The 27,979-nt window shown below is 47.7% G+C and overlaps 12 protein-coding genes across 12 annotated transcripts; 6 read left to right on the top strand and 6 right to left on the bottom strand.

Moving 5' to 3' along the window:
* Positions 1 to 358: 358 nt before the first annotated feature.
* On the bottom strand, positions 359 to 956 carry BHQ10_000961 (uncharacterized protein; the record flags this gene model as incomplete). The annotated part of the gene is made up of 3 exons (XM_040882544.1): positions 359 to 772; positions 836 to 877; positions 924 to 956. The coding sequence occupies 3 exons, from the start codon at positions 954 to 956 to the stop codon at positions 359 to 361; spliced, it is 489 nt and encodes a 162-aa protein (XP_040729466.1).
* Positions 957 to 1,216: 260 nt separating this feature from the next.
* BHQ10_000962 (uncharacterized protein) lies at positions 1,217 to 2,920 on the top strand (the record flags this gene model as incomplete). The annotated part of the gene is made up of 2 exons (XM_040882555.1): positions 1,217 to 1,613; positions 1,719 to 2,920. 2 exons carry the CDS (start codon positions 1,217 to 1,219, stop codon positions 2,918 to 2,920), a joined length of 1,599 nt encoding a protein of 532 aa, XP_040729467.1.
* A 220-nt stretch (positions 2,921 to 3,140) lies between these two features.
* Positions 3,141 to 4,361, bottom strand: BHQ10_000963 (uncharacterized protein; the record flags this gene model as incomplete). Its single annotated transcript, XM_040882566.1, has 1 exon — positions 3,141 to 4,361. The coding sequence occupies one exon, from the start codon at positions 4,359 to 4,361 to the stop codon at positions 3,141 to 3,143; it is 1,221 nt and encodes a 406-aa protein (XP_040729468.1).
* A 351-nt stretch (positions 4,362 to 4,712) lies between these two features.
* Positions 4,713 to 5,273, bottom strand: BHQ10_000964 (uncharacterized protein; the record flags this gene model as incomplete). Its single annotated transcript, XM_040882577.1, has 3 exons — positions 4,713 to 5,003; positions 5,062 to 5,096; positions 5,135 to 5,273. The coding sequence occupies 3 exons, from the start codon at positions 5,271 to 5,273 to the stop codon at positions 4,713 to 4,715; spliced, it is 465 nt and encodes a 154-aa protein (XP_040729469.1).
* Positions 5,274 to 7,006: 1,733 nt separating this feature from the next.
* On the top strand, positions 7,007 to 9,385 carry BHQ10_000965 (uncharacterized protein; the record flags this gene model as incomplete). Its single annotated transcript, XM_040882588.1, has 1 exon — positions 7,007 to 9,385. The coding sequence occupies one exon, from the start codon at positions 7,007 to 7,009 to the stop codon at positions 9,383 to 9,385; it is 2,379 nt and encodes a 792-aa protein (XP_040729470.1).
* A 428-nt stretch (positions 9,386 to 9,813) lies between these two features.
* BHQ10_000966 (uncharacterized protein) lies at positions 9,814 to 11,010 on the bottom strand (the record flags this gene model as incomplete). The annotated part of the gene is made up of 1 exon (XM_040882599.1): positions 9,814 to 11,010. One exon carries the CDS (start codon positions 11,008 to 11,010, stop codon positions 9,814 to 9,816), a length of 1,197 nt encoding a protein of 398 aa, XP_040729471.1.
* Positions 11,011 to 11,861: 851 nt separating this feature from the next.
* On the top strand, positions 11,862 to 12,878 carry BHQ10_000967 (uncharacterized protein; the record flags this gene model as incomplete). Its single annotated transcript, XM_040882610.1, has 2 exons — positions 11,862 to 11,936; positions 11,991 to 12,878. 2 exons carry the CDS (start codon positions 11,862 to 11,864, stop codon positions 12,876 to 12,878), a joined length of 963 nt encoding a protein of 320 aa, XP_040729472.1.
* Positions 12,879 to 13,878: 1,000 nt separating this feature from the next.
* BHQ10_000968 (uncharacterized protein) lies at positions 13,879 to 14,729 on the top strand (the record flags this gene model as incomplete). Its single annotated transcript, XM_040882621.1, has 5 exons — positions 13,879 to 13,952; positions 14,006 to 14,159; positions 14,213 to 14,323; positions 14,376 to 14,567; positions 14,625 to 14,729. 5 exons carry the CDS (start codon positions 13,879 to 13,881, stop codon positions 14,727 to 14,729), a joined length of 636 nt encoding a protein of 211 aa, XP_040729473.1.
* Positions 14,730 to 15,080: 351 nt separating this feature from the next.
* On the top strand, positions 15,081 to 16,634 carry BHQ10_000969 (uncharacterized protein; the record flags this gene model as incomplete). Its single annotated transcript, XM_040882632.1, has 1 exon — positions 15,081 to 16,634. One exon carries the CDS (start codon positions 15,081 to 15,083, stop codon positions 16,632 to 16,634), a length of 1,554 nt encoding a protein of 517 aa, XP_040729474.1.
* Positions 16,635 to 17,305: 671 nt separating this feature from the next.
* On the top strand, positions 17,306 to 19,016 carry BHQ10_000970 (uncharacterized protein; the record flags this gene model as incomplete). The annotated part of the gene is made up of 3 exons (XM_040882644.1): positions 17,306 to 17,374; positions 17,426 to 18,061; positions 18,114 to 19,016. 3 exons carry the CDS (start codon positions 17,306 to 17,308, stop codon positions 19,014 to 19,016), a joined length of 1,608 nt encoding a protein of 535 aa, XP_040729475.1.
* Positions 19,017 to 20,019: 1,003 nt separating this feature from the next.
* On the bottom strand, positions 20,020 to 20,454 carry BHQ10_000971 (uncharacterized protein; the record flags this gene model as incomplete). The annotated part of the gene is made up of 2 exons (XM_040882655.1): positions 20,020 to 20,291; positions 20,394 to 20,454. 2 exons carry the CDS (start codon positions 20,452 to 20,454, stop codon positions 20,020 to 20,022), a joined length of 333 nt encoding a protein of 110 aa, XP_040729476.1.
* Positions 20,455 to 20,748: 294 nt separating this feature from the next.
* Positions 20,749 to 27,770, bottom strand: BHQ10_000972 (uncharacterized protein; the record flags this gene model as incomplete). Its single annotated transcript, XM_040882666.1, has 9 exons — positions 20,749 to 22,047; positions 22,170 to 22,585; positions 22,832 to 23,074; positions 23,205 to 23,394; positions 23,805 to 24,344; positions 24,395 to 24,452; positions 25,528 to 25,714; positions 25,772 to 27,368; positions 27,426 to 27,770. 9 exons carry the CDS (start codon positions 27,768 to 27,770, stop codon positions 20,749 to 20,751), a joined length of 4,875 nt encoding a protein of 1,624 aa, XP_040729477.1.
* Between the last annotated feature and the right edge of the window lie 209 nt (positions 27,771 to 27,979).

Here is a 27,979-nt window from a genome sequence, read left to right on the forward strand (position 1 = left end):
GCTGCCCTGGATTTAAAGTGATGGGAGCGGTTCGTAGGTTGTGAAACATTCATTTTAATCTGTAGCTACATCTTCTCCGCATATTTTAATACATTCTGCGCAGTCTAGCTGCATCCTTCCAGCCTCGGATTTTCTAGAGTGCTCTGACTGTCTATCAAAGACAGGGCTTCGTAATCCACGTCAATGGATCCAGGACCTTCGCAAAGCAGGTGCACAGTCCTTACACGACGTTTCCAGTATGTATGCTCCTGCTGCGCAAGCCGTGTGTACCTAAGAGGACGTTTGTTGTAGCCGTAAGGTATGCTGAAACCCATCTCTGCTCTGCTTGGTATTCTATCTTCCAGTCTCCGGCATCGATTCAATCCTCTGCACCCTCCTCGATTAATCGCGCCTTGATAATCTTGACCGTATCCTGAGGACGATCTTCAGCGTCGGTCTTGACTAAGCCCATACGCTGGATAACTCTCATTCCGGTTTTTATGCGTCCGAATATCGTGTGTTTCCCATCGAGCCAAGGCGTCGGAGCTAGAGTAATGAAGAATTGACTTCCGTTCGTGTTCGGTCCGCTGTTGGCCATGCTCAAAATACCCGCCCCAGTATGTTTCAATGAAGAGTGTATCTCGTCTTCGAATTTCTCGCCGTATATTGAGCTGCCTCCGCGTCCAGTGCCTGTAGGATCGCCTCCTTGGATCATGAAGTTCGGGATAATGCGGTGGAAGATGACACCGTTGTAGTACCCTCTCTGAGCAAGAGTCGCGAAGTTTTTGCAGGTCTGTTTATTGAAGAATGAAGTAAGAATATGTGCAGAAGGCTGGTGTTGAGTCCTGGAGCATACCTTTGGCGCATGGTCATTGTAGAGTTCCACGACGAAAGAACCCTGTGAGAGTTAGTGACGGCTTCAAGACGCAAGCAAGAATACATACCATGGTCGTATCGAATAAAATATCGGTCGCCATGTTTGCATCAGTTCAGATATACCAATGGTGTTTTGGAGCTTAAGCTGAGTGTTGTTGGTGGTGGGATGTACCTATGCCGATAAATTCTTAGGTTTCCGCCCACTTGGCACTATCACTCTCCGCTCCGTCATAGAATAGCTTTATCTTAGCACGAACCGTTAAACTTGGAATTTACCTATTTTCCTGTTGTTATTTCGTACAAGTTGCTACGAAATCCAGAAATATCCTTGCGCGCATCAGGCGCGACCTCCATAGCTACCATGGCTGACATGAACTCCATTTTCGAATCTCTGCAGCCGATAGTGGAACAACTGAAGGACATGCAACCCTTTCTTCCGACATATGCGCATCTCATCGTATCCGCCCTTATACCGATCTATACAGGAGCTCATGCTTCTTTATCGCGTCCCTCATCAGCGGCCAAAGCAGAGAAAAAGTCCAAAGCCGAGACTGATTCCGAAGACGAGGAGGAGGATGAGGGAAAGGACACAGGCAGCAAGATGGAAGGACTGGAGCCCTCAGATGCTCTGATGTTCCCGTTGATGKCAGGCTTGACTCTGGGTAGCCTATACTTGATCATCAAGTGGCTGAAAGACCCCAGCATTCTGAACAAGATTCTGAGCTTCTACTTTTCGCAAATGGGCCTTTTCTTTGCTGGTGCGTTGTTAAGGGATGGATTGAAAGTACTGCGTTCATACATCTTTCCTGCGACGTATTCTTCTGGAGATCATCAATGGAAGGTGAACCAATCTAAACGTTTAGTCGCAGCCATCGTGCACGAGAAAAGCTCAGATACCGCAAGCCCCATCGAACGGACATCTCCCCTGCCAGGCTTTTTCGGCGCCATTCCACTACCTGTCACGATTCGAAACTCATTCTGGGGTCTGCGTGCCGTCGCATATCAAAAGGTACACCTTCGAATTAAAGCACTAAATTCCTTTAAAGCTAAGGTGCGATTCGATATGCTGGATGTTACTGCAGCCGTTACTGCTCTGATTGCCGTCACTTATTTCGCCTTTTTCGCGAAGCCATGGTGGTTGACAAACCTGTTAGGTTTCAGCTTCTGCTATGGCTCGCTACAAGTTATATCGCCATCAACATTTACAACGGGCTCCTTGATCTTAGCATCACTGTTTTTCTACGATATTTACTTTGTCTTCTTCACCCCACTGATGGTGACTGTGGCTACGAAGCTCGATGTTCCTATTAAAATGGTGTTTCCTCGTCCGACCGGCCCTAATGAAGACCCCAACGAGTTATCTCTTGCTATGCTAGGACTTGGTGATATTGTGGTTCCCGGTATGATGATTGGCCTCGCTTTGAGGTTCGATCTTTTCTTGTACTACAAGTACAAGAGCATGATGTTGTCGAAAAAGGAGTCTTCAGTAGAAGGTACTGAAAAGGCGATCTATCAGCGAGCAACCGGTGGATGGGGAGAGCGATTCTGGACACGCTCGAATTCTTCGTCTTTTCCCAAACCGTACTTTTACGCCAGCATTGTCGGCTATATCAGCGGCATGGTAGCCACCTTGGTTGCCATGCAATTTTCTCAGCACGCCCAGCCCGCACTTCTCTACCTAGTACCTGGTGTCCTCATTTTCCTGTGGAGCACTGCTTACTTCAGGAATGAGCTCGACTCTATGTGGTCGTTCTCAGATATGATGGAGGACGAAGATCCCAAGGAGAATACCGAGGAAGACAAAGAAAAAGAGAGAAAGAAGACTACCACCAAAGCTGGACTCTTCTCCCGCATCTGGTCAGGGGACCTGAAGCCTCAACTTGATAATGTCGAAGTCAAGAGAGACGACGAACAGGCGACAGAAAAGTCACTTGTTGAAAAGCCGTCTAGTAGCGAGGAGACGCCCGAGGGTTCACCAGATGATTCTGTTCCTCCAAAGACAGACGAGGAAGACGAGAAGTGTTTGTTCTCTATGTCTATCTCAGTGCCACGGCAAAAGGCATAATCCTGGTTCTTTCGGTCTTGTTTCGGTATGGCGTACTATGTAGGCTAGAAAAAATGTGTTGGTTATGGTATAGTTACTCTTGCATTTTAGGCGTTGTGTGATGGATGTATTTGGTGGGTAAAAGGGAATCTTATTATTACATTGTTTCAAGATAGAACATCTATCTCATCATCTCTTTGATACCCATGATTTATTGATATGCCGCTGTGGTGGTCATCACTTAATGTAAACCATCATAAATAGTCTTCACATGCTTCCACCTCTGTGTCGAAATATCAACAAGCTTCCTTAGATCCTCGCGACCCACAGATAAACCACCATTCTTCTCCATACCCAAGATCTTCGTTTTACCATTTTTGTCGTCCCGGTCAACCATCATATATACCCGCTCTCGACACAAGCTCTCCTCGAACCCATCAGGATCAGCCAAAATCCATCTCTCCGGCTGCTGAGAGGTCTGTTTTACACCTCCATTCTCATCTGCATCTGGAACGGCAACAGCGCGCCAATCAGCAGCAGCATCCGCCTCAAAGACAGAGTACGAACATGACACCGGGAAACCGCGCAAGTTGAGCTTTCGTGACTCTGAGACCTTGTCAGAGCATAGAACCATGTCGTTATCAATATCCCACCAAGCCTTCGGTAATTTTGTGTCTTGTAGTGCAGCAACGACAGACGCCCAGGCGGCGTCGAATGGGTTACCGGCGAGAGAGATCATCATGACATCGATGTAGAGGACCCAGAAACCTTTGATCTCTGCTTCAGGAGTAAACGATTGATCCACTGATTCGGTCTCCATTGCGTCGTCGCCTTGCTCTTCGTTGGCGAGAGCATTCAAGTCTGGTGGGTGATGCCATATTTGTAGGTCCTCGGAACGGATAAGATGTGTAGTATGTAGCATACTGAGCATTTGATGTGAGAGTGCCTGAGCGAGCGCCGATGGAGGAGCACTAGGTATAAAGCCAGGCGCGCAGCCCGTACTCAGAGAGATATTGGGCACAATCAAGTTGAGATTCTTGATATAGTCATCGTCTTCTTCATCATTTTCCTTTTCTTGTTTGATATCTTCGTCGTCATCTGAGATAATTTTTCTCCTCTTGCGACTCCCAGATGAGGTAGAAACGCCCCACGAAGCTATATCTTCTGTATGTAATATCTCCGCGCGCACACCGCAGACGGCAGCTGTATCTCCAATTCTCACGACTGCACTTCCATTCGTATGCGAAAGAGAGCCCAAATTGGCGGATGTAGCCCGGAATTCTAAAGGTGCGCGGCCATTGGCTCGTAAGGGCGACTGTTGTTGGCTGGAAGGAGGKGGKGATAAGTGCGCGAGAAGGTAGGCATGAGGTTGAAGGCGAGCGAATTGCGATGGTGGAAGGGCGAGTGAAGGTGACGATGGGCCTACGAGAGCCGGATTTGTCGTTTTGGTACTTGAAGCCATTTTATTTTTTCAGTGCGAGGGTTCCGTCCACCCTTGTTGTCGAGGGACGTCTGACTAGCTTGAAATTCATTTAATTTATTTGATGATGGCTTACGGCAGAATAAATTCGATCGTAGAGCGGTGAAGAAAGCACCCCACATGTTTCGATAGCCCACCCTTTAGTTAGGGTTAAGGAGAACTATACTAAGAGAACAGGAACAAATTAATCGTTTATATGGAACTAGCTATGAGATTAACAAGAACCGATTCCAGCACGCTGTTATGAAGGAGATAATTGAGAACCAGAAATAGACCACTACACCAGAAACAGAACCTCAGACTGACAAACACGACCTACGTGACCTCAGGAAGCTATCGCATCTTCCTTGAGCTTTCGATAAGGTTCGGAAAACCGACTTCGACTACGAGTGAGGGCCAATGCCGGTTGCGGTCGCGAGAAGTTCCAAGTCGCCTTGGTTGGAAAGCGGCAGCTGCTCGTTTTGTGCGATCGAGCGCCCGAAAATGTGCGCTCCCGATGGGTGTGAGCTTCTTCTCGAGTTTGTCCTTGTTCATCAGTACTGGATGCTTCATTAAGATGGATCCGAACTTTGCGGCCGCCGTGCTGTGAGGCTCGTATTCCATTTTAACGAGGAGAAGATTGCACTACGAAAGTCAAGTCAGCAGGGTTGGGTAACTAGATTAAACACAGAGTATTTCATACCAGGTAGATCGCAGAGGCCACAGCGATATTCTCTGCTAGAAAAAGAACTTTAACGGCCCATTATGCACTAGACTTTGACGGTCATTCTCCTCGATGTACTTCTCGATCCACTGAAGCTTCCAGCATTGCTTTTCATGTTTGGGTAGTATATGGATGATCTCTTGGCGCTCGTTCATCTGCATCTTCGCCATAACAGCTTCATTTTTCGGCATCTATGTCGTTAATGTTTCGCTTCGCTCTTCCAGACGCTTTTCGCAGCCAACCTGGACCGCTTCCGTATGCGGCAGATCTAGCTTTTGCATACATGAAGGATCAATTGAGCGACGAGGGTGAAGTCCATTTTTCTGAATTCATAGCTTCATGCCAATCAGCACTAGAAAGAGACATATATGTGACTCGCTGGTAGAGGAATAGAAGAAGTGGAGGAGTAGGATGAATGAGCTCCAGGAAGATTATATGAGAGCTGGACCAACGCGCTAGTCCCAGGAGGGCACCGCGTTTGTCATTTTTTTTGTCGGGCGCTGGCACTCCTCGTTTGTTTGCAAGTCACGAGGGCTGCTTCTTCACACAATATACAGGGTGGGAAAGAGAGCTCAACAATTGATTTCAACGGTGTACTGGTGTGGATGAAAGATATAGATAGTCAGTAGCTGGTGGACAGTTACTTTACAGGTAGTTCTGGAAAGAGCCCATCATGTGACAGTTCTATTTATATCGCAGATTTGCCCGCAACCGAGAGCTCCCTCTCTTTTCCCCTCGTGGCCTGATGGCACTTGCCTTCTTCGATCATCAAAGCTTCGCTTGTCAACGCTACCTCCCCTCTTCTAGTCTTCTACTATCACTCTGCTCGTACTCCGCTGCACAAAGTGACTAAGACGCTACATCGAAAATGGCTTGTGCACATCGCATCGCTGCTCCAGTTTTGAGAGTTCCCTAGTGCCCGCCGCCATGGCACTCGGTCCAATTGGAATCAACATCATGCAAGTCTGCAGAATCAATCCTCACACTACTGCCGAGCTTGGGCCTGTATCACGAAGAGCACCGAGTGCAGGCATCCCATTGGGCCGTACTCGGTCGAATGACAGCGTCTAATCCCAACATCCCATTCGTCAACTCCGTTTCTTGCCTGCTGATTGCTGCTTATCTCCAGTACGGAGAAATTAGTCGTGATCGCCAGGAAGCGAGCAACGGCCATTCACGTCGAGGAATGGCGGTGGACCACCTTGGAGACAATGTCCGGATGTCCAAGAACMCCCAGCCAATATGCAACGATTGTTTTCTCTACGCGCAGCCATCGTGGCCCTCGATGTCGGGGTTAAGCTCGACCTACTCTCCCATTTGTTGAGCCCTCGATAGGCCCAGCCGGATTGCCTTGATAAGTTGATCACATCACCCGCCGCCTGCATACAGACAGTTTATTTTTGGTTCATGGGAAGGCAAAGGTTGCATAATCTACTCACAAGTTCGGTTGGGATGCCGGTCAAGAAGCACTAGGTTCGTCGCTTTCGTCGGTCCGATCTAGAATTAGAATAAGAAAAAGAGTTTATAACTTACTGCTATTGCGCCAGCTGTCCATCTTCCCCGCCCATCCGATCAAGAACCTTTCTCTCTCTCTTCTGCACCTTTGATTCTTCGAGATCTTCGCGCATGGACCTGTTGTGCTTGTGAAGAGCAACTTGCCATGATTGATGAAATCTGATTCATTTTCATTGTTAAGCTGAAAGTGCTTGGCTCTGCAACTGAAAGCTCTGCGAGCTTTGCAGAGATTTGGTTGTATGTTGTGCTATTGCATTCTGCTACAACTGAGATGTATACAGATACTAACCAAGCCAGAAGTCTGTCAATATAGCAAATACTCCGATACAGCACGCGACTCTCTATTTCATTCCATCCTTCCGCCTAGCTGGATGCACACAGTGGTGGCTGCCGATAGCCAAAGGTGAAAATGGCTGGAAACATGTTCGAATCACTGGTTTCGCTGGCGAAACGCATCAATGTGCCAATCACAGCATCAACCACTGCGGCGGAACAAGCAGAGATGCAGAGAGATCCATGGTCTCAATCAGGGAAATACGCATTAGGCTGGATCTACTTCAGCGTTGTTATTGTCGTATTGACGTCTCTGGTTCGCGTATACCATCTCTTAAGCGATCGAGTTCGAGTAGCCGCTCACAGAGAGATCAATCTCCTGTCACCTAATGGAAATTCAGCGGGCACATCAGAACAAGAGCTCACGAGCGCTGCCACCGACAGCTCAACCAGGAAGTTTTTTCCAAGAACCGGACCACTTCCCTCGTCATCTCGACAACATGAATCTTCGTTGCTCCGTCCGATGAGTGTTGTCATTGCAGTTTTCCGATGGGTTTTCTACAGGCCAATCCCGACGCTGGGTATCGGCAAGATGCGCATAGTTTTCCCGGCTCTTTCGACGATAGTTCTCGTTTCAGCAGGCTTAGTGTTCATTACACTGTACTGTTTCCTTCCACAACCGCTGTATTATACGAGTATTGCCTTGGGTTCACCGCCGTTGGCTATTCGTGCTGGAATGATTGCGGTTGCCATGATACCCTGGATCACCGCTCTTGGTACCAAACCCAATGTCCTGGCTATAGTGACGGGTATCAGTCACGAACGACTGAATGTCATTCATCGGTGGCTCGGATATTTATGTCTTTTTATGTCACTCGTTCATATGATACCTTTCTACATTACCCCAGTATGGAGTGATGAGGGAGCTTATGCACTTTTCTCACAGAATCTCATTCCTCAGGGCGTACAAATGTACATTTACGGTACTGGAATTGCAGCGTTCGTCCCACTGGCAGTCCTCTGTCTTCATTCCCTTTCCTTTATACGCTCAAAAGCCTACGAGCTTTTCGCATACTTGCATGGCCCCATCGCCGTTGTATTCTTGGGCATGCTCATATGGCATACGAAGAACTTCCTCCTGTCTTGGAATTATCTATGGGCTTCGATAGCAGTGTGGTTCTTTTCGTACTGCATCAGAGGCATCTACCTTAATTGGTTCTACCCTCTACGAATGTCATGGCTGATTGGGGAAGAATCATCGGTGACGATACTTCCTGGAAATGCCGTGAAAGTGACTATTCCGACAGAGATGCGATGGAGACCAGGACAGTTTGTTTACCTTCGAATGCCGGGCATATCGCCTCTACAAAATCATCCTTTTACGATAGCCTCCCTTTGCAGTGACGACTTCCCATCAAATTACGGACCCGAATACCGTGATATGGTTCTTGTGTTCCGGCCTTTTGGTGGCTTTACGAAGAAAGTCATGGAGACTGCAAAACGAAAGGGACCTTACAAGATTTACCGATCGATGCTGGACGGGCCCTATGGAGGTATGCAACGTGAACTCGCTGCATTTGACGACGTTGTATTCTTCGCGGGTGGTAGTGGTATCACCGCTATTGCCAGTCAACTTCTCAACCTAATCAAAAAAATGAGAGATGGCCATGCTGTAACAAAGACTGTCAGAGTAGTTTGGGCACTGAGACGTCCAGAGACAATGGAGTGGTTTAAAGAAGAGCTTCGAATTTGCAGAGAATATGCTCCACCAAGCTCTGTGTTTTGCAACTTCTATCTGACGGGTACCGACAAAGACAATGCTTACGCTACAGAGACGGTGAACGAGATTCTGCACGGAGTTTCCAACAAGCGAAACTCGGCGTGGATTCGCGAGGCAGCTGGCGGTGACCTGCAACAGGAGAAGGAGCTTCGTCGGGAGAACGAAGATGATATTGCTCCTCTCCCAAATGCACACCTTGCTGGAAGCGTTGGATCTAGTAGCTACCCTCCTCAAGCGGCCTACGTCCACTATGACCCGTATGCGCCATATACCTATGGGGCTCCCCCACAGAACGTTCCATTCGGAGCGTCACAAGCCCAGCACCAGGGATTCAATTTTGGCTTCCAACAGAACCAGTCACCACAGCAGCAGCAATATAATTACGATCAATATCAGCAGTATAGCCAGATGATGCAGCAAACACCACATTMCCCTCCACAACAGCCACATCCAATCTCAACAACCGCCCTTAACACTCGAAACACGCTGACGCGGTTCGCTTTCCTTCCACGACAGAAACAAGATAGCTGGCGCACTGACTATGCAAGACCGAACATATCAGAGTTGTTGCAAGAGCAATCAAAAAGCTGGGGTCGTCGTACCTGCGTTTTTGTCTGTGGGCCACCAAGTATGCGAGTTGAAGTAGCTACTACAGTGGCACGATTACAACATATTGTTATGAAGGATCCGTCAAAAGACGAGATATTCCTTCATGCGGAGAATTACGCGATTTGATTACGTATAACTCTTTCCTCCGACCATTGACCTCAGAGTCCTGTTAGTACTTCATACCTGGGTATGATGATCCTCTTCGAACAGTATATATTGACGCATCTGTGGCTGGCTCTATGTATATTCTCAGTCACTCCAAGCCTCTTTTCTCTTTTGATTGTATTTAGTTTCAGGATACCCGCTGGACATTGACGGAAGTGTACATCTAATTCATTCATTTTGAGAATCTATTGAAGAAGTAGAACAAACTCTCAGTAAGTAGAATCTTATAGACAGCTTAAAAGACATTGATATTTGATATACCTATAATCTATATTGGGTATGATGGACGCACGTGTTGGCTAACAAGACGAAGATATGAAAATAGGGCAAATGCAATGCAGGCAAAATTCTAAAATGCTAACAAGAACCAAGAATAATTTTGTGCCTGTCTATTTATGCCTTTTTTGAAACTGTTCAAGATCGCGTTTACGTTTACCGGAGAGAGATGCCGTCGATGTAGGAGAATTGTCATCTAGGATCTGACTGTCTGTAAGGTGTACAACGCCGTGGTCATCGGCATCGTCCTCTTCGGGCTCGAGCTTCTCCCAATCGTCGTCTTCATCATCGCTTTGTTCCTCGTTTGCGGATATGGTGGCTTTGGTTACGTCCGATGACTGTAGTGAGTTTTCCGAATCTTGCTGCTGTTTACCTGCTTCCTCTTCCTGCTCGTCATTGTCCCAATCCAGATCTAACCTGACGATTCTCGCTCCACCGGGATTCAAACGTCTGTAATAACCCTTCACGACCCCATCTTCAACATGGAACCCCCTAGCAACATACCACCTCAATCCTTCATCGTTGGTCTCGTGAACATGAGCTGTCACAGTATGAATGTTGTAATGCCTCACCAGAGACGAAACTCGATACGACTTTGAAGATACCGACGGCGGTTTCGCAAATAACAAAGCATTCAGGAGTGAAGCCGCAACGCCATTTCCTCGATGCGGTGAAAGTAAGTGTAGAGTCTGTATGTACAGATTCGTTGGCGGTGACCTGCTATCTTGTCCGTTTAGACCTGCGAATTCGGGAAAGAGCCGTTCGAGGCGGCATCTGATTCCTCCTATGACTTTATCTGTGCCGCATAGTCCTCCTGCTCCGCCTCCTGCCGTTGAGGTTGGTGATTGGCGTGTTGCTCCAAATGTTGTCTCTGTAGATGGCCCGCTGGGAACGGGATGGTCATGGTACACCGCGACGCGTGATAATGAAGCAATGACCGGGTCGGTAATACATGCCGTGTAGAATGAGCTGGGGTATCGGATAGGAAGTAACAGCCCAGTTATGCGGCTCAAAGAAGGGATGTGTGCAGTTCGGACTGGATCGATGGTGACATGTGGATGGGGAGTTTGGTAGGTAATCAATGGCTCCGAGAATGGTGTCGGGGTAAAATTCGGGTCTCCAATTGAAGGTGGCCTATGCGAAGACGAAGAAGAAGCAGATTGTGGGAGCACCAAAGGCGCAGGATGGAGGGGTGGCTGCTTGGCCAGCAACGAGGGAGGGGAGAGGGGCGGAGAAGTCGCAGTTGTCGATGTTGTATTTGCGGCTGTCCGCTGTTGCGCCTGCGCTTTTGCGAATACTTGATATGCCATTAACTAAGCGTAGCCCGCCGACCGTCTCTCAAGGATCAGACGTGTCAAGATCCATGTAATCTTCGTGCTGTGGGAGGGGAGAAGGAGAGCATGCGGAGAAATGGGCACCGATTTCGCGATAAGAGGGCCTTATCGGCGTCCGTTGTTTACATTGGCCTAGCAGAGGGCACTAAGCCGTTTCTGGACTAATTACTCGGTGACCCGTCCGTACCTAAAATGATCGCCTTCTTAAAGTCTGTCCATGAACAATTCATTGACAGCGCTTTTCTCATCGAACTCCTCTGCAGTCTGCGACTTGTGCCCAGCTCAGAACTTGATTATTTTCTCTGTTTCGTGCACTCAGGTAAATTGTCCTTCTGTCCAAAMCCCTGCAGCCCGCGAGCCGCAATGAGATCCACTCGCTGAGCTGGCTCCTTAAAACTGTCAGGAGCATATCCTTTGTGAGACAATCGGTCACTGACACTTTATTGACTTTCTTTGGGCAGATCATTCGATATCTTACGAGTCATCCGTGTCACACAAGATACTTTTCCCAGCCTCGGCAGCTTTTGTTACGGCTTGCTGGATTTAACCGAAGCGCATCCACCCGTACAAACCGATCACAAGCTCCCGAAATTACCTAAGATCGAGTATCGCACAGCTAAACGCAGCCTGGCTTTATGAGATAGTAGTGGGTGTTATATCAATGATTGGCAGACGGGTGCGGCAACTTCCTTGCTGCTAAGCGATTGTGAGAGTACTGTTGACGCAGCCCAGTGTAAGTAGAAGAAGTCGATCAGAAGCATGACACTTCCGGCGTTCTATAAGGCGTCTCATTACTGAACCTATAAATAGAGCCAAATTTCCACGAAATGGCAGGCCTCGATTCAAACAAGACTGCAGAGACTGGGTCTCGGGTCTTGACTTCCGCATCATTCTCAGAGCTGGTATGAGCATCTACTCCGATTGACTTATTGTACAGCGATTAAACAGAAATACAGTCCAAGGATATTCTGAACGCCACTTTCTACAACATTATACACGACATCGTGGCAAAAGTACACCGAGATGAGAAACTCGCGAGGATGAGATCTGCCGTCGTGCTAGCAAGACAAAAAGCTGAAGCCGAAGCCGAGGCGGGAGGTGTTCCGGAGAAGAAGGTACAAGTAGAAACAGAAGGTGCTATCTGTGAAAATGGCAAGGTATACCTCAAGGGCAATCCGCTTGTTACAACCAAAGAGATTGTTTGTCCGTTTTGCCGGCTACCGCGTCTATTATATCCAACCATGGGAGTCGGTGCTCGTCCACCTCCAGACCCGTCAAAAGAATATTGCACAAAACATCCTTTAGTCAGCAGACCTGGATACGACGTTCATGGTAATCCTTTTGCTACCGACAAAACGAAAAAGAAGAAGAAAAATACCAATACCAACACTCCGATATCTAGCCCACCGTCAACTCCGGATGCAAACGGCTCATCCAAACAGAACGCACCCGATTACCCAACGATTAAATGTCCCAATTGTCCACGCTACTGTCAAACAAACAGAGTATCAGCACATCTTGATCGTTGTATGGGCATATCAGGTCGTGCAGCCGCCAGAAATCGTGAAGGAGGTTCGGCCACACCCACAACTTCAGGACCACCCAAGCGCCCGTTTCCAGACGATGATGCTGCGCCTATGAATTTCAAAAAGAAGAAACCCAATACCCCAAAAAAGCTGGGGACTAGTAAACCGGCACCTCCAAGCAAATTGAAGAAAGCAGCCACGCCAGACACAATGCTGGCGGAAGAAGCTGCGGAGGCGGCTGAGGCAGCAGAAGCCGCTGAATCCGCAGAATCATTTCATGACCCTTCAGTTGATGGCGAGGAAAAACTCGAGTCTTGATACACCGAGCATTTTCATATGTTTATATTGCTTTTTGCTCAAAGTTGTTTATTTCATAGCATTTTCGGCGTTTGGATTCGTGGTTGTGCTTGCCGGAAGTTACCTTCTTCATGATGCTTCTTTATCACTTTTTACAATAATCCACGCAGCTGGCTTAATTTATGATGTGGGTCGCTGTCTGGATGCATCTCGCGTGCATATTGCTTCTGCAATAATCTGCTAACCCAGCCTTGAACATGTATATTATGTACCATTGAATTACATTGATTGTTGGTCTTGCCATTGACTTCTTTAGGCGGAAGAAGAAGAAGAAGAAGAGAATAAGACAATCGAGATCTCACGTGGCGGTGAATGTACGGAGAGTTAGGGTTTCGTATAGACCACTCGTAACAAATAACCAACAGCCTTCAGCCCACGTCCTCTACCTTCAAAAAGCCATGGAACTATCAATAGCACGAGTATTTTCAAGTAGCCAATGGCTTGAAACCGGGATATGCTCGCGAATTAAAGTTGCCGTCATGAATAATAGGCCTCCTCGAGCTTGCTCCACGAGTAATCCTCAACGCAACTCTCTGTAGGCCCCCAAATCTGAATAATAAATGGCTACGCTCATGTCTCCTACGAGCAGTGCGGTGCGAAGAGTCGGATTGTCGTGGTTAGTTTGGAAATTGCGGATATTGCGGTAGTGACCGGTAGCTAATTTGTAATCCTTCTCCTCACAGATGAGACCCTAGATGATAAATTCAGCACATGAAGGTTTTTTAGATAATCAGACCAATATCGGTGCATTACCGCTTCATTCTTTAAAGTTCGTACTTTGGGTTACTAATATTCCATATCCCGACCAGCCGCAATAGGTATATGATACGAGGCGGGGCAAATTGTGCCTCTGTATTTAACCTTACATCAACGGACCATCTACCCACGCCTGGAATCAAATTTCTTTCATATACTCTTTACCTGTTATCTTGCAATCATAAGAAAAGCGCTATCTGCTACGATGTCAACCACATCTACAAAGCCGGTTCTGCATTACCTGGATATTGGTAGTCTAGGTCGAGGAGAGGTTGTCCGGTAGATACAGTGCTCCTTTCTCTTCGTAGTACCGCTAACAAGACGCTACATAGATTGTTCTTGAAAGATGCCGGCATTGATTTTGAAGACGTCCGCTATGCGTATGATCATACCTGGCCTGCAACCAGTGAAGAACTGAAAGGAAAGGGTATTACGATTACGGGAAATGTCCCAGCACTCGAGTACAACGGCACTATTTTGACACAGGTTTATGATCTTTTTTATGTCTGTGTCTGTTGCTGATACTGACCTATTTCTAGCACATTCCAACCCTGCGATATCTAGCCCGAGAACTGAATGATTATGACGGCCAGACAAGTCTCGAGAAATGGGTCGTCGATGCCGTAGCTGATATCTATATAGACTGGAGAGTAAGCTACACCGTTTCTAGTTCTAGGCCATCAACTGACTGAATCCTTCCAGTTCCAATGGGTTGCCAACCTCAAGAATGCATCAGATGAGTACAAGAACAACCACGTGCCGAAATACTATAAGATCATAGCGCACTATTACTCGCAACGTGGCGGCCCTTTCCTCCTAGGTGACAGGGTTACCTATACAGATTTTGCAGTCTATCAATCTATTGAAAATGATCAGAAAACTGGTACTCTTCCGGTATGTGCTTGTTATACTATTGGGTGAGAGTAGTTGTCTCATTGACATGATCTCCAGGAAACCCTGCCCAGTGTCATTGAAACGTTCAAGAAGGCTTTTGAGAGCCGCCCTCGTGTCAAATCCTACCTTGAAAGTGGCCGCATTGCGAATGTTAACCAGTAAGGACGAAATTTGATCTATGAAGTTGATTTACATTGGAGGAAATCCGTAGTGTTTCGATAGGGAAAAGCCATTTCGATTTGAGTGTTGGGTCTTGACGTGGAGTCATCTAAAATCAGTACTCAAAGGTAGATTTCACCAATAAATAAAAAAGAAAAAAAAAAGAAAAAAATTACATTCGTTCATGATCCTGAAAAATGGATAAACAACTTTGCATTGCAAAATAGGGTTATGAGGGTCAGTGCTAATGTTAATGACTAAACCCGAAGCGGTCTCCGCACTGATAAGTAGCGATAAGAAACGATCATCATCTTCCAAAGAGCTGCGTCTTTTGACATCACAAATAMCCCCGCCATGTCGAACTCCCTGGTCACTTGGGCGCTTCCCAAGCTGTCCAACTTTCTCCCACTAGATGAGGAGTCACTAAAACAGATAGTCACGTATTCCGCCGGTCTATCAAAGGAAGAAAGCGCCGAACATTTGAAGAATCTCCTCGGCGATGCGCCACCAGTTCTCGAATTCATTTCATCATTTAACTCACGACGAGCTGATAGTGGTACATCGACTCCTCAATCAGGTGCAACTACACCTCGTACGACTCGTGATGACGCCGGTCCGTCTGAGAGGAATCATGTGAAGAAAAACAAGCGAACCAAGGCGCCATTACACAATGCCGGACCTCCGCGAAGACCAGAGAACTACGGGAATGTCTCCGGTGGATATAAGAAGGCAGACTTGGAGCAAGATTATATGACTATATCAGGCAGACCTGCCTCGTTACAGCCGGATATCGGATCTGGATATGGCTCGTCCTCGGCGGACTCACGGAATCCATCACCCGCCCCAAAGAGCAATAGTACAAAAGCGCCGCCGTCGGCAGCAGGACCTTTAATATCAGATTACTTGCCCAATGTGAAATCAAAGACAAGCAAGGCACACCGACCAGCTGGGACTGGGTCTGGGTCTGGACATTCAACGCCTGGTAAAGGATCGGTAACGACGACAAATATTGCAGATTTGACGTCTGCGATTGCGGCTCTAGAGGTGTCTACGAATCCTACATCTGCCAAGAAAAGACAAAAATGTGACTGTAATGCATCAATACATCCGTTATTCACACCTGCGCCGAATTGCCTCAGCTGCGGGAAGATTATATGCTCACTCGAGGGTTTACAGCCATGTTCTTTCTGTGGCGCACAGTTATTGTCAAGCCAGGAAATTCAGAGCATGATCAAAGAACTTCGTGCAGAACGAGGACAAGAAAAGATGAGAGCCCACAACGAAGGAGTGCACCACACAGGGGGCCCGGGTGTACCTGACAGTGGACCACCAAGCAAACTCGACGCCGCCGTCGCCCATAGAAACAAGTTGCTTGCTTTCCAAGCGCAAAACGCCCAACGAACGCGCGTAGTAGACGAAGCCGCAGACTTCGAGACGCCTAATATCGGATCTACGCAATGGATGAGTCCCGCGCAGCGAGCGCTAGCCCTGAAAAAACAGCAAAAGATTTTACGAGAGATGGAAGAGAAAGCGAAACCGGAGTGGGAGAAGAAGCAAACGGTTTTGAGTTTGGATATAAAAAGTGGTCGAGTAGTGCGTTCGTATCATGCTGCTCCTTCAGCTGCTGTTACTCCGGAAGAGGAGGAGAAAGACGTTGACGATACAGCCATGGTGGATGCTCAGAGGAACGAGACTGGGGCCACAGGTGCAGCATTCAGCAAGAACCCTCTACTAGCAAGTGGTGGTCTAATGCGGCCTATATGGAAAAGCCGAACGGATGGGGAAGTTGGAGACAAAAACAAGGAGGTTAGACGCACATGGCGCAGAGTACAGGATGATAATGACGATAACGAGCAGTGGATATTAGACGGTGGTGCTCATGGGTACAGCAACGACAGCGGTGCTTGATATATCCGCTTAAAGGAATACAAAATCATGTACATAGTGTAGGAAAATGGCTTTGAGCGGAGGGGCAGATATCCAATATTTCAATCTACTATAGAACAGGTCACAAGACTCATGACACCTCTCTTAGGACAATACGTACCTATCGAAGGCGCGGATTGTAAGATTATAAAGAGAAGAGGGAAGAAATATCCGGTCCAGTTTCAAGGTTCATCGGCTATACCCGGATTTTGGCTCACCATTGCACCTGCTACAAGCAACCCGCAATACATCTGATGCTCTTAGTAGTATGAATAAGGATTGAAGTTCAGCTTCTTTGATTATTTACTTGAAATAGGTATATGCGAAGTGACCAGGAAAAAAAAACAATGAAGAAGATGGAAGGCGATTACCACGAACCAAATACCCGGCCATAGTTGACAAAATGATACAATCAACGTTGAGGTAGAATATCGGCACCGGTTATAGCCGCGCTTTGAAAGACTATATAAGAGCGTGCAGAATCCTGTCTATCTTGATGTTTAAATTATTTATTTCATACGATTAGAATCCATGATTCGGGGTGAAGCCAATTGATCCCGTTTGCGGAGACAAGGTCACCGAGCGCATACTGGCGGATAATCACGGATACTTACTACTAGCATTTTCTGGGGAAGATTGAACGATAGAACGGAATGATTTCCGAATATTTTGGTCTAGCACGCTTTGTAGCAGCTGTCGGCATCGCGGGCATTGTGATTGCTGTAAGTTCTTTTTAAAGTAAAGGCATGGGCTTCGCGAGACTAATCGTCTAGACAATTGGATACGTCGCCTACAACCGTTTCTTCCATCCACTACGACACATCAAAGGTCCCTTCCTCGCAACAGTTACACCATGGGTACAACTCTACCACGGCATCCAAGGTGACAGACACCTATGGCTACACAAGTTGCACCAACAATACGGCTCCCATGTCCGCGTAGCCCCCAATTTCGTCTCTATCAATACCGCCAAAGGTCTGCGCGATATCTATGGTCATGGCAAACAATTCAAAAAGGCCGATTTCTACCACGGTTTCGCCGCTATCAAGGGCGTCTACAACACCCACAATGCGATCGACAAAGCCATCCACGGTAAGAAACGTCGTGTCCTAAGCCATGCATTCTCCGACCACGCTCTCAAGGCAATGGAAGATGTTATGTTGATTCACATCCGTCAGCTGTGTGCTGTGCTTGGTGAAGAGCCTCAATACATGAGTGATGTCATTTTGCCAAATGAGTACAAGACCGAAAAGGGCCAGATTGTGCGGAATATGAGCAATTGGTTGGGATTCATGACTTATGATGTGCTGGGAGAGTTGTGTTTTGGCAAGAGTTTTAATCTGTTGATTGATGGTGCCAAGCGGAATATGGTTCATTTGGTTGATCGGGCTGCGTACCGTCACTATGTTGTGAGTTCCCCCTGTTCCGCAGATATCATATGGTCAACTCTAACGAGGATAGTGCGGCCTTTGGATGCCTTTAGATAGATGGGGACTCGACAAGATCTTCATTCGGAAACTCACCATGGATCGATGGAACTTCATCATGAAGTCTCGCGCCGAAGCTACAGAACGAGCCAAAGAGCGTGTGGAAGCTGGCCACGGCGCAAAGAAAGACTTTTTCTATTATTTGTTAAATGCCAAAGACCCCGAGACCGGAGAGGGCCTTTCAATGAAAGAGCTATGGGGCGAAGCGAATGTGCTCATGGTTGCTGGGAGTGACACCACGTCGACAAGCATTGTAGCAACACTGTTCTATCTCGTTCGCCACACGGCAGTCATGGAGAAACTTAAGAAAGAAGTGAGGTCCAGTTTCACGGATGTGGAGCAGATCGTCAGCGGACCTCAAATCAATGACTTGACCTACCTTAAAGCATGTATCGATGAGGCCATGCGCTTGTCGCCGGCTGTCCCTGGATCCATCCCTCGTGAAGCAATGGAGGGCGGTGCTGAAGTCGATGGGGTTTTCCTACCGGCTGGTAGTGAATGCGGTACACCGGCATACTCCATTCATCGCTCGCCAGACTACTACCGCGAGCCTTTGTCATACATCCCCGAACGCTGGATCGAAGGCGCAACATGCCAGACTCGCTCGGGACGGCAATCATGGGTGGCCGCAAAGCCTGAAATTGAGGTTGCACGGAACGCCTTTTGCCCATTTAGCATTGGACCTAGAGGGTGTATTGGAAAGAGCATGGCATTAATGGAGATGCGTATTACATTGTCTAGATTATTGTTTTTGTTTGATATTGAGCTGGCTGATCGGACTGGGGAGGATGCTGATGGGTTTTTGGCCTTGACGGATCATTTTGTGTCGGCAAAGACCGGGCCAAATGTTCTCATTCGACGAAGACAAGATTTGTAAATAGTCTATCTGAGCAATCAATTGATCCGATTCATAATTTGTTGACCGGCGCGTTTCCTATTTTGTGCACCGCTGTTGGGGCGACAGTTGCTTGTTGCATGCGGTATGATAGAGGAAGTGAGTGCCTCCATCATATGTACCTAATATCCCTCTCACAGGACGTACTGATCATGGTTGCTAGTGCCTAATCTACTAAAAGTGTTTTCATCTGCCTGGATTATTATAAGCGTCGAAGCCTCAGGCTAACTGCCAATTTCCAGGTGTTGCCTACTACTCAGTCTAACCATGACTAATCGCGTGACAATTTTACCGCCAAAAAAGTTCCAGCATCAGTTTCATCATTGCGTAAAATATAGTTTGGGGGTTGTAGGAGTGAAGTTTCGGATGCTAACTAGTGGTTGCTAAGCTTGCTAAGACTAACAAAGCTTAAGGCCACGTTCTCCGCCGCAGATCAGCACAACATCATGACAGTTGACTACAGAAGTCATTATGTTGCTCTAATTGAAGCCGAATACCTCATTAAAGCACCAAGGGGTCTTCAAATACCTATCAATACCTCAAGAATTCGAAACAAATGAGGGTTACGCCCCCTGCTAAATAATCTATGGCCAGGACGGACTCCGAGTAAACAATCAACTTCAGCTTCAACCATTACCCGTGGACGGAATAACATGTTGAGCCCTCGGCCTTTCAACGTCTAGGATTAATTACTCCATGTTATCATCACTACGATAGTATCAGCGAGTACTTTCTTCTGCTGCTAAGTCAGCTGGCCAGCAAAATGCCGTCAGCCCTCGCCGTGACACTGATCCAATCAACCTTTTTCAATGCCATATCCAACATCCTAGCTCAAATCATAGATCAATGGCACAACGAAGTACCTCCCACATATTCACAAACTCTATACATCAAATACTGATGAATTATAGGAACCATTTAAATTAAACATCCTGGCATTCATCCAATTCCTCACATACTGCATTATCATCGTACCCATCAACTTCTACTGGCAGCGATGGATGGAATCGCGCTTCCCGGGTTTCCCATCCTTTAGCTGGTTCTCCTCCTCCTCTTCCTCTTCCTCCGGCTCTGTCACTACCGCAGGAAGCAACAGAGGCGATGCAGCAGGCGTCGTAATCCCCATTGAAGATCTAGCTGTCAAAGACAAGAATATAGCCGACATCCACCATCTTCCGCCACCCTCTTCTTCTTCCTCTTCCTCTTCGATCAGGAGGTACTGGACGCCGAGAAAAACATCTACTACCACCACTCGGCCTGGTGGCAGAGGAATTAAGAACTTCCTCAAAAAATTCCTGCTAGATCAAACCATCGGCTCGGTGGTAAATGTCTGGCTCTTTATCGTGCTCATCAACTTACTAAAAGGGAAATCGTGGGGATATACATCCACGCGGGTGAGCGAGGATATGCCGGATGTCATGATTGCGCGACTCAAGTATAGACCTATTGTGGCGGGRTTGATGTTCACCGTTATTCCGGTGGATAGGAGGGTTGTATTTGGGAGTTTTTGTGGAGTCATCTGGAGTGTTTATTTGAGTTTGCATTCATTGTCGAGGTGACCTCCATACTATTATGTTGGGTAGGCGGTGATACCATGTACTTTTAATACGATTGAATTATTCCAGAAAACATAGCTGTCCATATGTGTTGACAGTCCGATAATGCAATAGGTGTATACATGAACCAAACGCAGAGGAAAAATATATTATCGTCATCATCGTGGACCAATGGCATATCCCTTGTGAGCAACTAATGCAATAAGAGCTGCGCCGACTCCACTGCCGTCTTTGGCAATACCAATTCTTACTTTTGATTCCTTCTCACCAATGCCTTTGATTTCTCGCATGGCTTCGCGCATATAGTCCACGAACTTGGGGTAGAATTCTACAAGGCTGCCGTCAACACCAATATCGACAGTCTCGTCCGTGTCTATCCGCTTGGTGTCTAGTAGAATGGCTGCAAGAGCTATGGCACTAAGACGAGCAGCGCGTTTTGCGATAGCATGACCAATAGCTTTAATTGCCTGGGCGGCATCAGTAGAAGGATTGGTCACTTTGAAGTGTTCGGACAAAGCAGCCTTTGTTGCGGAGAGGTCGGACGTGGTGTCTGCTTCAATAATACTCAAAAAGCTGGTGTCGATGCCCCAGATCTGGTATAGCGGTGAGTCGGAAGGTATCGAGCTGCCGTCAGCTTGCAGCAGCTTAGCTGAGGCATCCTTGGACAATGCCAAAATAGCACGGCGAAGGATCTCTCCCAAAAACATGCCAGACACGCGCTTTTCAAACATTTGGATACCGGGGTTGACCGACTCTGCGTCTAGTTGCTGATCATAAATGGTGTTGGGAAGGACGCTAAGATGGTTATCGAAGCTACCCCATTCCGTGTTGATGACCATTTGATTCTTGTTGTTGTCAATTGTCTTGTCGTTCTTGACATCGAGTTTTGTGACCTTGTCAAGCTTCTCGACGTAAGCGCCGTTGGTTCCTGTGCCGAAAATAGCACCGATGAGAGTCTCTGTTTTACCCGGAGCAGTATAGGAACGAGCCATCAATGTGCCAACGGTATCATTCACCAAAGCTGCCACTCGGACGGGAAGGCGGAGTTCATTGATAGCATCTTGCAGCATCAAACAGACATCCTTTCCGACAGCATCCGGAATATCAAATCCTTTCGTCCATCGGATTAGAGTACCTCTGTTGATGGATGTTTGGTCAACGGGGAAACTGAACGTAAAACCGAGATCAAAAATTTCCTCGCGGCGGTATTGATCGGTGGTGCCGGTCATGCGGCGTCGTCGGACGGTGGCTTCAAAGTGGTCGTTGTGGTGTTCTTCGAGGAAGGCTTCGATTTGACTGGCGAGGAACTTGAACAATTCCTTGTATGACGGAGCGACCATCATGTCGCGGGGAATTGCGACTTTGTTTTGTGTAAGGTCAAAAGTGCTATCACCCTTAAGGCTGATAGAACAGACCCGGAAGTTGGTCCCACCGAGGTCGACGGCCAAATAGAGGCCCTACCAAGAGGTTAGACATTGATTGCAACTAATTGAGACGAATGCGAAAAGTAGCACAAAAACCTCGGACGTTGCGTCATAGATGAGGAGGAAAAGATATCGCGACAAGACCGAGCACACACCTTTTCGGTACCATTGGGAACGCTGGTCACGTATGTAGGAATCTGGCTAAGGGTTGTCCCATTCTTTGCCAGGCCTTCGCCCATCTGGCTCAGAAATTCGTCAACCCCGCGCTGTACCTGGTCGGAGGGGAGATCGAACTCGCGTGCTACCCGCAACGCGGCGTCGAGGGAGGGGCCGGGAGCAGCCATGATCATGCCGGCGGGGGACGACGTGGAGGAGGGAAGTAAAGATGAGGAGAGGATATTCAGGGGATTGGCGCACGTAGAAGTGAGTGAAGAAGAAGTGCAGGCAGAGGGAGCGTCGCAAAGCGGATTAAATGAAGAATAAAAAGTGTCGGGAGCGATGATCTCAGTGGCAGCCGCGGATGAGGGGCAGCTGCTTGCAGTGGTACCACTGCTTCCAAGGAAGTCCGCGTCTTAGTCAGTAGTTCGTTAGTTAACCTAGCGACATAACGTAGCGACAAATAATTTCTCGAAAACAATCCAGTACAACGCGTCATTATATTGGCAGACCACGGAAAGCCTCATCCACTCCGGATTCAAAACGCTCACCGTTGCTCCCGAAACAAATGCTGAAACATTGAAACAACAATAAAAGAAGTGGGCCGGAAACATTCTCACTGCACAATACGTAGTGTATCGTACGTAGTGGTAGTACTCACAATAGTTTTCATCATTCGCATATCTGTGGTGCATTCCTCCGCCAAACCCCAGCAGCCCAGCAATGGTCGCTGCAAACACAAGCCCCAGAACCCCCAGCCATGCAGTCCACGGCTTGCCGGTGACCTCAAACAGGAAGCCTAGCCCCGGCACGCTGGATTGGACGAGATGAGTCCATGTTGCGTCTTCGCGCGGGGACGCAGACTGAGAATCGGACTCGGAGAACTTGGCCGTCATAAGGCATGCTGTTCTCAAATAACCGAACAACTGATAATCGCAGACAACAATCGGCTCACAGTCAGATCATAGTCAGATGGGGCATTAAACTACGTGGTGCGGATAAGTCCGGAGGCAAGCAGTCCGCAATTTGCGTACCGTGGAGTATCGTCGACGTTGTGGAGTGCCTGACTCGTTTGTGAAGCGACGGCCGATGTGACCTCCAGATAGCGACACCGAGGGATGCAACGATGAGGATGCGATTGACCAGGGGAGATAGACTTTGACAGGTCACTGCAAAAACCGCGAGCGAGGGATAAGCAGAATGCAGAGTGCAGTTGGCGTGGCACTAAAACCACTAGTAGTAGCAGTAGGCCCGGGCATTTAACGGCAAAATGCAAGATGCCCAGCCCAACATGCCAGTGCGCGCGTTGTTAATGTATTGTATTGGGAATTGTAATGCAGATATGCATTGAGATAATATTCAGGAACAGGATCGAGACTGGGGGGGGGATAACTATAACATACTAAACCTCAGCTGCCCCGAGACAATCCCTCGGCAATTGCTCCGAGATTCCTATGACATCTTTGGAATTATGCGTTGTGCAACACTTGGTTAAGAAACATATAATAACATATGGAATGAGTCTATGGCTACAAATATCCGGACATGATGCTGTAACTAAACGTGCTTGTTCCACCAGAATAAATCTATCAGTACAGAGTTTATAGATAATCGTTCATTTTTCACCCTACAACCTTATCCACAAAAGCCTGCTCCAGCTTCGCAACCTCCCGCTTGAACGAGTCAACCTCCTTCCAGCAGTCCAGAGGTCGTCGGTCGTTTATTCTCAGGCAATTCACAACCTCGGTCTTGGCGCGCTCAACATTCTCGTCAAGTGCGGACAGTTTCTTCCGTGACTCGAGTTTGGTTCGCAGACGCTCGATATCCTTCAACACAGCTTCGCGCGACGGGTCGACGACGGCGGGAGTCTGCTGAGAAGGTGCTTGTGGCGGGGCGATGGTGGCAGGGTCAATAGGGAACAAAGGCGCATCGAATTCTCGTCCGGCAAATGGGATTCGAGGAGCATCCAGGTCCAAAGATCCAGCCGGTGCAGCAAATGATGTCGACAACGACGGGGCTGTTAACCCAGAGACTTTTCGGTCCGGTAACTCGGCGGCAACGCGCTTCTCAATTTCTTCCAGAGTTTGTTTTTCCCGTTGTCGTAGGCGTTCTAGTTCTTCAGCGACGCGCGCTTGGATGTGTAATTCGAGAGATTTGGCACGGGATGAGTCGGTCTGTTTCGTGAATTAGAGCTGCGATTGTGTGGCTTTGGTAGGAGTCATACCTCTTTGCTGGATTGTAGAGCCTCTACCAAATTGGCAGAGAATTGAACCGGCGTTTCGCTGTGATCATGGAATCATTAGCTTCAAGCTTCTTTCCTTCAATAAAACATCGTGCTTTTCAACAAGCGCAGCCCCAACCCAAGCCATTGAAATCTCTGAATCGAAATCCATATAACAATAGTCGTATGTTGCGACGCGGCTACTCTCATTGGCAATAACATGTATGCCATTCGTTCCCTGCAGATAAACGTACCTGGCGAAAATATGTTTAGCGCCAGCCGAAGCTTCTGGTTTCGAGCCCCCAGCACCCATATTGCGCTGTCAATTATTCCTTTTAAATATATCCCAGATATTATCGACAGCAATCGTAATACCCTCAATAGGTCGCAATCGTGTTGGGGATCTGACGGGTGGACAATTGGTATTTGTTGCTGTCGACCGTCAACATGTTTCTTGGAGTTCGGCGTCATTCGGGACCAAATTGGTAGAGAGTCACGTGATATACAATCGTGCCTCAGGTGTCTGTCTTACTGATGATTAGGGTATACAGTCTTGCAGCTGTCAATAGATTGATTGGGAAGTCAAAGGGTATCATGTCATTATCTAAACGGATATATCTATACTTTGTCATACAAACTCCCACAGCCCAAGTCTTCCAACCCGTTCGCCCGCAGACCGGACAATACACAATCTCCTCTCTGAAGAGCCTCTCTTTGTGGATTGATCTTTCATAGGACAAGATTCAATCACTTTCGAAACGAGTATTGATCCAATGCCAGTACCCTTGCCTTCTGTGAGATTGTAGTTACCGGATGATATGAAACCGATCAGATCATCTTCTGGAGGGAGAGGAACCTCCGGGAGTGGCTCGGGRGKGAAAGGGKCAAGTAATGATGCCGCAAGTTCCTGTACATCTTCATTTCTTTTTATTCCTGGATCAATGCCGTCGGATTTTGACTTCGAAGATGGCCGTATTAGGGCTGCTTTTGTGCTAAGATCGCTCTTGGACGGAGATGGTCTCGTAGATAGCCACTGTTTGCGTAGTTCGTCATTCTTCAACGGAAGACGATATATACGTGCACACGAAGTTGGCGTTCCGCGTCCAAGCAGTGTGACCCTAACTGTGGCCAAATACGGTTTATCGTCAGGGAACTTCCAAGTTCGTGCACTTGTGTTCAGTTCTGATGCGGTTCTGGCATCCAATCTCCAATGTTCAATACTCAGCTGGGGTAGGGTATCCGACTTGGAGTCTAACGTCTCCTTCAAGCCGCTGCTCTCTGTGTCCTGTGTCTCATCCATGATGTCCGACTGCATCTTCTGGACTATCCTTTTCCAGTCACATGCCCAACCTCGCCCGATTTCTCCTTTCTGACCATTACCTAGGTCAAGACTGTCATATTCAATTCTTTTCCCCTTGGGCCTCCTTTCCCACTCTTTCTTCCGTTCTTCGTCTTCCCGAGCATTCCATTCCCAGCCGGCACGTGTTCCAGGATAATCGCCCGGAAACCATGGCTGCCCATACTCAAATGCTAACTGGCGTTGTTCCTTGATACCGCCAAACCGAGGTTTATCTCCACTAGATAGTGGGTAATACATGAGCACATACCACAGAGGCGTGACACATCTCCAGGGTAAGAGAACCGTCCAGGTACCGTGATTGTTCATGTTTGAACCGCTTTCTGGCCGTGATGCATATACCATGACGGGTATTTGAGGATCAGTATTTTGCGCTTTGAGTGGCACTCCCGGGCCAGCCAATGTCCTCCGCCGATTCAAGGCTTTTTGGCTCGGTAGACGACGGCTTGCGGTCAGTCGTGCAGAGCGGTCGAACAGATCTGGCGAGCTCCGGTAACGATCTGGAGGCCAAGAAGACAGTATAGTTGCCAGATTATTCATATCTGATTCAGATGTCGAGGGCTTGAGAGTTTTCACAGGGTAGTGTAGTCGAGGGTCGCTAATGGAAAAAGACAACAGAGCTCCTTTTGGTAATGAGGACGGATTCGTAACACCGAGAAGAGATTTCCATGTCGTAGAGTGATTATCACCATCTTTCTCCTCCGGCTCATTTGACTTGAAAGGACGCATCGTAGCAAGGAGTGCCTCCGTTGACCCAGGCCCTGTGATCTCAATGCTTCCAATATCAAACCGCAAGTCTTGAACCGAGACAGGCGGATTCTGCTGCTTACATACTTGCAAAAGCGTGTTCCAAAGTTGAAGAAACGCAGACGGATGGACACGAATGAACAATTTGTCGCGTGCTTGTCGCTTTTTCGATGCTGATGTATCGCCAGAATTAGACATTTTTTGATCCTCCTCGACTTTCGGTTTTTTAGCACACCATATCAAAGTCACTGGCGCTATAGGTTTCTTGTCCTCGCCTGCTTCGTACACCCATTTTTGAAGCACTCTTGTACCTTGTCTCCATTTCCTTCCCTTTGATCCCCAATACTCATATCCCTCAATACGTAGACTCTTCAGGACAATTTCTAATGCAAAAAATGTCCCCTCCAGTTGAATGGTAGACATATAGCTCGAATCCCATGCTATAGCGCCCCTCGCTCCCGCAGCTCGATGAGTAGGCCGATAACTCTTTTCCGTGGGCGTCAATGGAACCGCAAATCTCCAAAGCGGTTCTTCTGGAGGAGTCATATGTGCCCGTTTTGCGTGAAACATGTGCGTAGGCAGCCAAGTCTTTGATTGCTGACGTTTCTTATACTTCGATGCGGGCGGTAATGGTTGTGACAGTTTGTTCTTCTTAATTTTGGGAACTCGTGGAGCGATTTTGTGAGTATGGCTTCCTTCAGTCGAAGCCTTGCCTTGTGCTTCCTCATCTCGCTTTGTTTTCAGAGCTGCACGTTTCTCTTTTGTTTTTTGATTTAGGTTCTGAAGTCGGCGCGCTGTTTCTAAGCGGATTCGCAGTATTTTGGTAGGCTTTCGTCGTCGAGAAGTCACCGTGGGAGTATTATCTTCTATCATCTTGTTTGCTTTAGCAAAATAAATTAACAAAACTGGGTTGGACGTGCGAAATCATACCTCCCTCTTAGCTCTTGCCCGCAACCTCTTCGGCACCCTCTTCACATTATGACTCGCAGTCCTTCTCCGCAGCGACCTAGGCACTTTCTGAAACGCGCGACTCGCCAGCGCCCCTTTCGATTTATCGATACCAGCTTCCAGAGCTCGAATCTCATATTCGCGGGCTCCTACGTAGGCGGCAACATCGAGCTCCCCGGTAGCAGAGAGAGCTGCATCGGCGGACTGTACGGCCAGAGCACGAGCATCGTGATTTTTGGCACGCTTGCGAGCTGCATTGTCGGGTTTTGAGTCGGTTGAGGAATGAATAAGCGGGTATTTTCTCTTGGATGGCGCAGTTGCAGCCATTGCAAGTTGGTTGTTTGCGTGAAGATGTTGGCTGTAAAAGTAATTTTCCGAAGATCGCTATGTCAGATCGCGCCAAGGTGGGTCCTCCAAGCCAGCTACAACGCGACTACTAGTACTAGTTACCTAGTATGCAGTACTTACCCCATAGCTACCTTAGGGCTAGAATCATGTATGGTGCATCGAGGATTTGCGTAGCCATTACATTGATG

The sequence above is a fragment of the Talaromyces amestolkiae genome (assembly GCF_001896365.1).
Source record: "Talaromyces amestolkiae strain CIB chromosome Unknown scaffold1.1, whole genome shotgun sequence".
Classification (NCBI taxonomy): domain Eukaryota; kingdom Fungi; phylum Ascomycota; class Eurotiomycetes; order Eurotiales; family Trichocomaceae; genus Talaromyces; species Talaromyces amestolkiae.